The 12157-nt window shown below is 42.2% G+C and overlaps 1 protein-coding gene across 1 annotated transcript; it reads right to left on the bottom strand.

Annotated features, from left to right (window-relative positions):
- Window positions 1-1766: 1766 nt before the first annotated feature.
- LOC147943467 (uncharacterized) lies at window positions 1767-5371 on the bottom strand. The gene is made up of 7 exons (XM_087512255.1): window positions 4146-5371; window positions 3021-3116; window positions 2698-2756; window positions 2549-2652; window positions 2144-2500; window positions 1931-2050; window positions 1767-1832 (listed from the first exon to the last, which is right to left on the bottom strand). Exons 1-7 carry the CDS (start codon window positions 5369-5371, stop codon window positions 1767-1769), a joined length of 2028 nt encoding a protein of 675 aa, XP_087368381.1.
- Between the last annotated feature and the right edge of the window lie 6786 nt (window positions 5372-12157).

Here is a 12157-nt window from a genome sequence, read left to right as displayed (position 1 = left end):
TTTTGGCCGCATTTGAAAAGAGATGTGGAAAGGTTCTGCGCAAAGTGCATCACTTGCTTGAAAGCAAAATCCAGGTCACATACTTATGGTTTATATATGCCTTTGCCTATTCCTAACCTACCATGGGTAGATATTTCTATGGATTTTGTTTTAGGGCTACCTAAGATCAACAACCAAGATTCTATCTTTGTTGTGGTGGACCGGTTCTCTAAAATGGCGCATTTCATTCCATGTAACAAGACAAATGATGCTACTCAAACTGCTGAAATCTTTTTCAAAGAAGTTGTGCGTTTACATGGAATCCCAAGGACCATTGTTCCAGATCGAGACACCAAATTTCTCAGCCACTTTTGGAAGACTTTGTGGAAAAAGCTAGGAACTAAGCTACTCTTCTCCACCACTTGTCATCCTCAAACTGATGGCCAAACTGAGGTAGTTAATTGTACTCTCTCCACTCTTTTGAGAGCTACGGTGGGTAAAAATCTCCGAAATTGGTTATCTTGTTTACCCTATATTGAATTTGCTTATAATCATGCTAAGCATTCTGGTACCAAAAACTCTCCATTTGAAGTTGTCTATGGTTTTAATCCTCTAACCCCATTAGACATCACACCTCTGCCCCCAAGCTGTTTATTCTAGTGCAGAAGGAGTCACCAAAGCTGATTTTGTGAAGAAACTCCACCAAAAGGTTAAAGAGAATCTTGAGAAGAAGAGCGCAAAGAACAAAGAGCATGCGGATAAGCACCGCAAGGAGCTGACGTTACCTGGAGATTGGGTCTGGGTACACATGAGAAAAGAGAGATTTCCCAAGGAGAGAAAGTCCAAGCTGTCACCAAGAGGAGATGGACCATTTTGGGTCTTAGAGAAAATCAATGACAATGCCTACAAGATTGAGCTGCCAGGTGAGTTGAACATTTCTCCTACCTTTAATGTTGCTGATTTATCTCCTTTCCATGCAGATGAAATAGTTCTGCAGACAGAACTTTCTCAAGAGGGAGGGAATCATGAGGACATCAATAGTAAACTTCCGGAAGAACCTGTTCTGCCATTTCCCGAAGAACCCGTTCTACCATTTCCTGAAGAACCCGTTCTACCATTTCCTGAAGAACCCGTTCTACCATTTCCTGAAGAACCCGTTCTGCCAACAATGATACACAAACCTATGACAAGGCTGGGAGCAAGAACCTTAAGGGAACAATTCAACAAGTCCATTGCAAGTCTGATTACTCTCACTGAACTAGAAGATTTCAAAGAGAAGACTCCACAAGCATCATTTTTGCCAATTCTACAAGGAATTAAAGAACCCGTTCTTTTCATCATTTCCGAAGCAATCAATGAAGGGCTGGAGCGTGCATGAGAGCTATTATCAAGGTAAGTGTTTGAATTCAAATAATAAATGGTCGTTCTTTTCTTGTTTGCAGGAATCGACCGTTGGGTCTTTATGAGTCTTTTATTTATTTAAGTCCTAAAATCGAGTCTGTTGTTTTTGCAAGTTTAGTCCTTTTATTTGTAATAAAATTCGACCCTAGAAGGTCCCCCGCTGCTGGACCATTATATAAGGTCCCTTCTCAGTAATGTAACCTTTTAATTTTAATGAAATAAAATGAGAGTTTTCTTAGGTTATCTTCTGAGATAGAAGCAACCACCCTTTTCTCCTTCTTCTTGTGTGTGAATCCTTGAAGACTGAGATTTGACTTATCATAGATCCTTTCACAGATCTGTGTGGCGTCCCTCAATCCACCCATATATCCTTTCATCTTCCACTGCTACCAAATAGACAGAACAGTGTTTTCAACCATTTGTCTATTCTCCATCTCTTCACTGCGTTCCATCTATCATCCACCGAATAGGCAGAACAGTGTTATCAACCATTTGCCTATTTCCATCTATCCACGTGGGTTCCCTCATCTGGGTTCCTATATCAACAAACTTCGTCGGATATTGGTAGCTCCCATATCTGTCCTCGAATCTTCAGTGGAAGAACAAAACCAACCTGCACCTGCAAGAGCATTTGTCGCTTTCCAAGAGCCATCAACAAAACACCGATATCCTGTAAAAGAAGTAGGAAGAAAAGGGGTGGGCCCCCTTTGTCTTGTAGAGGGGACAAGTGGAGTGTGGGGTTGATCCTCATCCTCCACCAGACATTCGCCTCCCCCTCCGCCAAGCGAACTACATCCAGTGGATTTTCCATCACATTCTCAAAAATACGAGCATTTCGCGCCTTCCAAATATACCACATAAGCCACGGGAACGCGGCTGTCTGAGAGCCCGGATTAGAAGAACCTAAGAAATGGTCTACATTAGCATAAATAGACTCCGTCGGGAAAGAGCCAGGACCGACAGGAACCTGAGCTAAAGCCCACGCCTGCCGAGCCGGTGAGCATCGGAAAATAGCATGATTAATTGTTTCCTCTTCAGCCCCACACCGTACACACGCGGAGTCACACGGAATACCCCGCCGCCGCAGATTTGCCGAAACCGAAATACATCCTGTCAACACCTGCCACATAAAATGTTTAATTTTTGGTGGACAGGAGACATCCTAGACAGCAGCCAACAGAGGTGTTATCTCTGGACCCACTCGAGGGACTATCGTAAGCTGTGGAGCAGGACGACGTTCCACTTCATAACCAGATTTAACAGTGTACTTTCCTGATTTCGTATAATGTCAACCCATGGAATCATCTAGGCGACGACTTCCTAAAGGAATAGCCCCTATGAGATCAACATCTTCCGGGGCAAGAAACTCCTTGAGCCTATCCATACGCCAAGTATTAGTGTGACAATCAATTAAATGAGAGATTTTAAGAGAAGGATCCTTATGGGGACCCTTGCTGAACGCTGGTCTTGGGGATTGAGCCGGTACTCAGGGATCCGTCCATATCGAAATGGAGTCCCCCGAACCAACCCGTAAAATAAGGCCTTTATTAACCAAAGATCTAGCGGAAGTAATACTTCTCCACACGTAAGATGGAGAATAAGAGCGTATCGGATCCATAGAGTTGGAATTGCGATAATACCTGCCCTTCAAAACCCGAGCAAACAATGTATCCAGGGCCTCAATCAGCCTCCACAGTTGTTTTACCAGCAATGCCGAATTAAAAGCATCGACGTTCCTGAAACCCAAGCCCCCCCAACTGCTTACTACAACAGAGTTTATCCCAAGCTAACCAGTGCAACCCCCCAGACTGTCCTGAAGTACTCCACCAAAAATTTGCCACTGCACTCGTAAGTTTTGACGTTATTGTTTTCGGTATCCAAAAACAAGACATCACAAAAGTGGGGACAGTCGTGGCAACGGACTTGATCATCACCTCTTTTTCCCTTTGGAAAGAAGTTTTGCCGACCAACCCGTCGTTTGTCCCTGAAGACGGTCCCGAACAAAAGAGAAAACTTTTGTCTTGGACCCTCCCAGACTCTCCGGTAGCCCGAGGTATGATCCCATCCCACCCAAATTCGAAATTCCCAAAACCCCCTGCATCTCTGTCCGCATAGCGTCATCCACCTTATGACCAAATTGAATCGAGGATTTGGCAAAATTTATTTGCTGACCCGATACAGCCTCATACTGTTTTAAAATATCCAAAATAACCCCACATTGAACCTTATCCGCTTTGCAGAAAAAAAGACTATCATCTACAAAAAGCAGATGCGTAATTGGCGGGCACTTGTTTGCTACTTTAATCCCTGTTATTTGTTTTTCCCGTTCTGCCCGCTTAATATTTGCAACTAAGACCTCCGTGCACAAAATAAACAGATAAGGAGACAAAGAGTCTCCCTGCCGTAAACCCCGTTTGGGGACAATCCTACCATTGGGTTGGCCATTTAAAAGAACCTTATATTCAACAGAAGTGACACAAAACATAATCCGAGAAATCCATGTCTCCCCAAAGCCCATCTTCCGTAACAAAGCCTCAATAAAACCCCATTCAACCCTATCATACGCCTTACTCATATCCGTTTTGATCGCCATAAATTTTCCTTTACACGATGGATTTGTTCATAATCCATGGAACATCTCCTGAGCGATGAGGATGTTATCCGAAATCAATCGTCCTGGGACAAAAGCAGATTGCGTATCCGAGATAAGCTAGGGTAACACACCTTTTAACCGTTGACACAAGATTTTTGAAAAAAGCTTATACCCCACATTACACAAGCTAATGGGCCGCATTTCCGCCATCCAGGTTGGCTTAGCCACCTTCGGAATCAAGCAAATATGCGTCCTATTCAGACTTTTATCAAAAACACCCTCTTCAAAGAACCGATTTACCATAGCCACAAGATCCTCTTTGACCACTCTCCAAGCCTTCTGGAAGAACAACGCTGTCATTCCATCTGGTCCCGGGGCCTTATCCGGAGACATCAGGAATAAGGCCTTACGGACCTCCGCCTCCGTTGCTGGAGCTGTTAAACGTTCGTTTACGTCCTCCGTTATTACCCTCTTCACCTCGCTTAAAGCATCCTCAAAATTTGACGGATTAATAGAAGTAAACAAATCCTCAAAATACGAGACCGCCACCGTGCAAATATCATCATCCTTAGTTGACCAAACATTATTCCTGTCATAAAGGCCAGTGATCCTATTGCGAGCCCGTCGCTGCTTTGTTTGAGCTTGAAAATACTTCGTGTTTTTATCCCCCACCCGCATCCATCGATTACGACTTTTTTGATACCAATAAATTTCCTCATCATTATAGGCGTCCCGCAGACGCATGGTTAAATCAGTGATAACCCCCAATGAAACCGCATCATCCGCTTGAGCCACTGCCAACTGGCGTTTAAGGTCCTCAATAGTGTCACGTCCAAACGGAACCTGCTCCTTGCACCAATGAGATATAGCTCGTCGGCAATTCACAATTTTGTCCACAAAAGATGTCGGACCCTCATGATGTCCCCCGTTCCATCCCTGCGAAATAGACTCCATCAGACCCGCCTTCCCAACCCACCTACGATCGAACATAAAAGTTCGTCTCCCTCGCGATCTCTTGGCACCTATATTGACAATAAGCGGGGCATGATCCGAAGCGATCCTTGGCAAATATTCTGTAACCGTGTCCGGAAACAAATCATGCCAGTCCTCGTTACCCAAAGCCCTATCCAAATGACAACGGATTGGTTTTTTATCCCTCCAACCCCTCCACGACAAACAATCTCCGAGATATGGAAATTTCAAGAAACCACAATCCCGAATCATCCCATTAAAGGAAAGAAATGAAGAAGCAGGACGAAGTTTACCCCCTCTCTTCTCATGATTACCTGTTAATTCATTGAGATCCCCAATAATAAACCAGGGAGTCGACCGAGTTGAGCTTATTCTCAATAACCGTTCCCATACTAAATCCCCGATTTTTAGGGACAGGATCCCCATAAATAAAAGTGAGATTAATTACTCGCCCATTGTAGACAGTCTCGACATCAATTAAACGGTTTGACTCAAATAAAATTGACACATCAAAAACGTCTTTATTATAAAAGAGAGCCAACCCTCCACTACAACCAATAGGTTCCACAGTTTTTAAATTTTTATAGCCAAAATGGCCTACAAATTGTTCCAAAAAAGAAAATGATTGCTTTGTTTCCATTAGAAATAAAAAGTCTGGCCTATGCTTATTCCATAGATCCCGGAGATTCCCGATGGTGGCCTTATTTCCGAGACCTTGACAATTCCAACTCATAATATTCATTTAAAAACCATTGGTTTTGGTGGTTTTAGTCCACCGTGACCTCCCTTAGGCCCTTCCTGGGCCTTAAGAGTATGCTCGCTTTCCCCAAGAGCCGGAACAGTTAGAGGAGGTCTTCGCCTTGGTGACAATAGCAGATTAGTGTTCCACTTCTTCGTGCTGACCCCCCTAAGAACCAAATGTCCTTTCCTTTCTTCCCCTTCTCCCCTTGAGCCGCCTGAATATCCCCGCTAGTCGGTGCCATGTAGACATCCCCTACACCATCTGACTCCACCAGATCTTTGTCAGCCCCCTCTTCAGCCAACATATCATCTTCTTCCATGTCAAAAAGCTCCCCAGCAGTCTCTCCCACCACCATAGGATCCTTGTCAACAACACGAGTACCGTGTAATCCCAAGTCTCCAATATCGAGCTCCTCCACAATTGAAAACTCCTCAATTGAAATATCCTCAGCCAAAACCTCTCTCATTGGAACCTCAACACTAGGGGCACTCGAACCTGCCGCTGCGACTGTAACAGCACAAGAACCACCAAGTAAAATCCCCTCCTGCTCCTCTCCCGCTTTTTCCTTAACAACCTTAACACCAACTGTATCCATAGGAGGGATACCCGACTGTGATCCTAAACACACATTACCCACAGCTCCAGGCGAACCATCGAGAATCTGACCTTCTTCATGAGGGCTCTCCACCAAACCAATGTTGCTGTTAGACCCTTCCTCAACAATAGTATCCTGAAATAAAGCCTTCTTGACAGATTTTTGTTTTGACTGCCCCACCTCTGCCTCCCCTATCTCCTCCGAAACTGGTGGCAAGACTGGAGCAAATTGTTGCCGAGCCTGACCCCTAGGGAGACCCTGCCTTCCCCGGAATTCCTGTGTGGTACCCGAACCAGAAGCCCCCTTGGACGACCCCTTTCTGCGAGACGACGAGCCTGAATGATCCTCTGCTCTAGGTTTAGCACCCCCATGGTGAGACCCATTGTGATATCCCTTGGAAGCACCACCATAAGAAGAACCCCTTCTCACATCTGCCAGAACCGCCCCTTTGTAGCTCAGAAGCTGACCCTCATCTTGCTTCTCTTTCGAGGGAGAGAGTCTAGAAGCCAAATCCTTACCCTTCGCAAGGGGACAAACAACCTCATCATGACAAAGACTACTACACTTCTTACACCACCCATGCAACCTCTCATAGAACAACTTGACCACTGTGACTTCCCCATTGAAGAACTCGATATCCGTCTCGAAACACAAAGGTTTCAGACCATCGATGGTCACTCGCACCCTCCCTCTGTCAATATCGACAGCCTCCACCACCCCCAAGTCAGAACCAATGTCTCTAAGGAGGGGTTCCGCCCAGAACTAGATTGGAATATCAGAAATCCGGACCCAGAATTTTAGTGATGAAGGATAATTAGGATCCACCACTGGTGTCCACCTCACTAAGGACACCATCCAGGAATCAAAGTGATAAGGCTCCTTGGACAAAACCTCAACAATGTCCGCCTCCTCGTCGAAGTGGAACTGAAATTTGCCTGATCCTAGATCAGCACCAGCGACCCTCCCCTCAACCTGCCAAATGCGAGGCAACATGATCAACAACGATTTCATGTCTTGCACTTGTGGGTTAAAACACCTCCCGACCACAGTTTTTGAGTAACCCGCAATAATAGCCGAATTGTCGAAGTATGAGATCTTGATTCTGCGCCTTGGCATCACTTCCCCCTCTTTCTGACCCGCTAAACCCTTCCCCATGAGACTACCTTGCGACATATTAACCCAAACAAACACTCTCAAACACACAACTTTGTGACCCAAAAGAACCAAAAGCAAAATGAAGAGAAGATAATCAAGAAAGCAGTGCCGAAACATAATGATTCCCAACCTTCTTTTATAGTGAAACCACCACCAAACAATCCAGCAAAGCATTAAACTCCGAAGATACTGAAGGTGGAACCGTAATGAAGAAGATTGATTCCCCAAGACAACAAATGGAATTATTCCCATCAAGGTTGATACGACCCACACACCCTGCACCACAAACCTTAACTCCACCGATCGACCAAATCTGATAAACTTCCCATAAACCCTTCTCCCGCAGCTATGACAGCCCATATCAAATCCCGTATCTGTCAGAAATCGCAGACAATGAAGTTCCAATCTCTGAACTCTCCCAGCTATCAAACCACAAGAAGATCCGCTCTTAAAAATCCAATAAGTCAGAGATTCAGCCTCAAACATCAGTTTCTCAGACCTAAAATAGATCAGATGTGAAACCACAAACGGCAAGTTACCGACCTTGTAAAACCCCCATCGCTCAAGAGAAAGAATACAATCCCGAGATCTTCGTTCTTCCTTGTAAACCTCTGATACATCTGAATCCCTGGTAGCACCAAATAGAAACCTAATCTCCAGAGTGAACCGCGAAACACGCACAAGAATCCCCCAAAGTATTGACCATATCAAGCCCCCATCACTCCAAATCGAGGAAATCGGGAAGCCGCATCCAAAGCTATTCCATCGAAAATCCACAAATCCAGAACAAAGCGCCAGAGTAACTTGGAAGATCCCAAAATCTCCAAAAACAAACCCCCAAATCTCCACCAGATCCTTTCTAGGTCAAAAACCCTAGATCGCCGTCGCCTTCAGCATCGCCCAAGAGAGAGAGAGTATTTTTTTTCTTCTTCCTTTTTGTATGTCTGACTATTTTAACGGGAAAAGTAGTGGTTTTGCGCAGGACTGGGCACGGGACGGGTACCCTTGAATTTTCTCCGACCCTTTACTCGTCCCGACCCTAACGGGTAACAGAAAAAATTTACTCATACTCGACCCTTAAATAACGGGTACCCGTTTCTCCGGGTACCCGGTAAAAAATAGTTGACCCTTTACTCGTCTCGACCCTTTATTATTACCCGGAAAACGAGTACCCGATAAAAAAATGTTAATAATCGCAATAATAATTTTATCTTTTGAAATCCAAAAAATGAAAAATTCATAAATTTATGCAATATATAGTTCCAAAAGTTATAAAATTACGAATTTTGAAAATAAAAATAATATATTAATTCACTTAGGCTAAGTTGAACTTAGGTTTTAACTCTAACTCTATAAATTAATAATAAATAATAATAATAATAATACAAAATATTAACGGGTATTTACGGGTCGGGTAGCAAAACGGGTAAAGGGCCGAGTAACGGGACGGGTATTGAAAACTAAACTAATACCCTATACTCGTCCCTTACTCACGGGTAATATAGTTATAATACCCTTTACTCGACCCTAAAGCTGCGGGTACCTTTTTTTCGGGACGGGTACGAGCCGAGTAACGGGTCGAATACGGGTAACGGGTATTAGTGCCCAGGCCTAGTTTTGAGTTATGGGTTTTGGAAGACTTCGACAAAAAGGAATTGTCCAATCACGTTTATGTATTTCCTCCTGTTTGGCAAAATATAGTTAAGAAGACCATCTTATGCTTTTCTGGAGTGGTTGGTACAAATGAATTTGTGTTTGTGCCGATAAAGGTGTCTGATCCTTTCTATGTTTTCTACTACAATATTGAGAAGAACACTGTCGTTAGAGTGGGAGTCCGAGGAATGGAAGCGTTTAAACGTTATAGTGTTGAAGCCTTTTCAAATTATGTGGAGAATGTGGAGCTTATTCGAGCCTTTTAGGAATTTGTAACTTGAAGATTGTGTAACAAAGCTAGTTTTTCTCTTTTAAGTTTTCATCATAAGGATTAATGACCATGTCTTAACTCTAGCTAACGTTACAAAACCCTAAAAATAGCACTAGGTCTGGCACTGCACATCTTCTATGTGGTCTACAAAGGTGGAAAAGCCTTAATTCTAGCTAACGTTATGGAAGAGCCTTAATTAACGTTACAAAATCCTAAAAAGACACATATTTCATAAGCCTTAATTCCATAAGCTTCACATCTTCTATGTGGTCTACAAAGGTGGAAAAAACTGTTATGATGAAACGCTTTCCATTCATTGGAAAGCCGGCACTGCACATGACTAATAGTAAATGTTTAGAGGGTTTTTAGAAAATAGCACTGGGTCTAGGTAAAGTTTGAGCCGGCCCTGGTCATGTGGATCAAGGTCTTCCTTTGTGAATTGAAGAAGTAAAAAAGTATCATGTTGTATGTTCTTTAATATTTCGAAAAGCAACAATGGTCCAAGCATATACATATATGTATTGCCACCTTTGTGGAAGAATGTAGTTGAAGAGGCCAAGTTTTACTTTGTTGGAGTTTATATATCTACGAGTACAATATTGAAAAAGGAACAATCGTTCTTCTCGACATTGTAGTAGAAAACATAGAAAGGATCAGATTCCAAAAGGAGTCGTTGGTACAAATGAATTTGTGTTTGTGCCGATAACACTGTCTGATCCTTTCTATGTTTTCTACTACAATGTCGAGAAGAACACTGTCGTTAGAGTTGGAGTCCGAGGAATGGAAGCGTTTGAAGGTTATAGTGTTGACGCCTTTGCAAATCATGTAGAGAATGTGGAGGTTATTCGAGCATTTTAGGAATCTGTAACTTGAGATTGTGTAATATAGCTAGTTTGGCTCTTTTAAATTCTCATCACAAGGATTAATGACCATGTGTAGTAGTTATCATTTTGTTTGCTTATTGGACATTAGTACGTTTTGTTTCCTGTGATAAAGGGATATGCATCTGATATAGGTTCTCTAAGGCATGTAATATGAGAAAGAAAAGCGCGAAGAAGCATGAGTAATGTGCTGGCACGTGAAGAACTGAAATGGGAATGGAAGCGTTTTAACATAACAGTTTTTTTCCACCTTTGTAGACCACATAGAAGATGTGAAACTTTTGGAAGTGTCTTTTTAGGATTTTGTAACTTAAAGAGAGATTTTGTAACGTTAGCTAGAATTAAGGCTCTTCAGTTGTCATCATGAGGATCATGGGATCTTAATTCAGTCCATAACTTGTAGTTTATCTCCTTTTGGCTTATTGGATGACTATATTCTGTTATTTTTTGAGATTCTTTTCTGGATATATATGTTTGAACACTAGAGTCTACAGAATATGTTCAGTACACTCCTAAGCCTAAAAAGATTATGGGTGAAAAATATACCGAGAAGGCGAAGTGCTTGGTTAAGAAGAAATTGTTTGGCAAGACAGACACTCATATCATCAGTAGAAAACTAAAATTACGGTCACAAATACAGAGCGACAGAGGAAAAATAAAAACAGAGTGCTTTACATCACATCTTCGTATGAATTTATACAGAAAGTAAAGTTTGGGCATATAGACTGTGAATTAAATGTTTTTATTGATCCTTTCTTTTGTTCTTTGACATCAAAGGTATCACAAGCCGGGTGGGCATTTTAACCGAACCAAACCAACCAAACTCAAACCGACCCAAACCAAAATCCAAATATACACTCAAACCATTTAGTTAGGTTTTTCCTCAACCTGAACGGTTATCGATAACCCAATGTGTTTATGTTAATCAATATTATTAGATTTGGATATATGTAAGAGCAAGTACATTAGCGTTAGTTTGGTTCGTCCTTCGGTATTAAAATTTTAAATTTAGATCGAAATAAACCAATTCTCGAAGAAACGTTCCTCCAAATGGGACGTAATTTGCTGCGTCCTTCTTTACACGTGGCAGCGTCTGCGTGGTTGGTGTTGTTTGGGTAGGGCGAACCCAAAAATCGGTTCGTCCAGTTCATTTGTGTTTTCTCTCCGACTCACTACAATTTAAATTTAAAATATTATTATTTTATTCAGGGGACCAAAATATTATTATTTTATTCAGGGGACCAACTGTGAGAGATACCAATGCTCATACCAAACTTAAGAAACTCTGGAAATAATCTTATTATATTTGAGGGACCAAAATGTATCCTACACCAATGCCCATGCTCTAAGCTCACAAGTACTACACACGATTGCATATTGCCAAAAGGAGGTTGTGAACTTCTACTTAATAGGCATCTGATTATAATATGGTTGGTTTTTTTAGGTTTTGTTTTTCGTGGTTTATTTGAATTATTCAATTTATAAGTTGTTGATTATTTTAGGATATCAAAACACAATGAATTTGGTGAAGTGACCTTAGTGTAGTGGCAGGAGGTAAGTCCATTTGTAGAAGGCACCATCACACCAGGAATCGAGTCTGCTTTCTACGAATGTAGGAATTTGGCTAATGGGCCGGCCAGTTGTGGCCCAATGGTTAACAAAAAAAAAGGACAATGAATTTGTTTCTTACATTAATTGATTTTTCTTGAACCGAATTAAAACTGATCCGAACCAAACCAAACCGAACACAAACCAAACGAAACTAACTTTGGTTGAGTTTTATGAAAACCGAATAAACCGAACCCAAACCAAACCCGAAGGTTAACCAAAATTCTCACCCCTGCTGGCCAGACACTAAAGGGGGTGTATTGAAAAAATGATTTTGGAGGATTCTATGAGATTTAGGAAATTTGGA

This window comes from Camelina sativa, chromosome 5 (assembly GCF_030686135.1).
Source record: "Camelina sativa cultivar CO46 ecotype springtype chromosome 5, ASM3068613v1".
NCBI lineage: Eukaryota > Viridiplantae > Streptophyta > Magnoliopsida > Brassicales > Brassicaceae > Camelina > Camelina sativa.
Note: the sequence above shows the minus strand (reverse complement) of the source record. Positions and strands in the feature narration are given on the sequence as shown.

What these genes read in the sequence shown, in the direction of transcription:
- LOC147943467 (XM_087512255.1), bottom strand. Translation starts at nt 5,371, where the DNA reads ATGGGGATCCTGTCCCTAAAAATCGGGGATTTAGTATGGGAACGGTTA. An exon ending in ATTAGCTTGTGTAATGTGGG is followed by an intron (nt 3,117 to 4,145) that starts GTATAAGCTTTT and finishes CTTGGGTTTCAG; the next exon opens with GAACGTCGATGCTTTTAATT. An exon ending in TGGCGGAGGGGGAGGCGAAT is followed by an intron (nt 2,051 to 2,143) that starts GTCTGGTGGAGG and finishes CTTCTTTTACAG; the next exon opens with GATATCGGTGTTTTGTTGAT.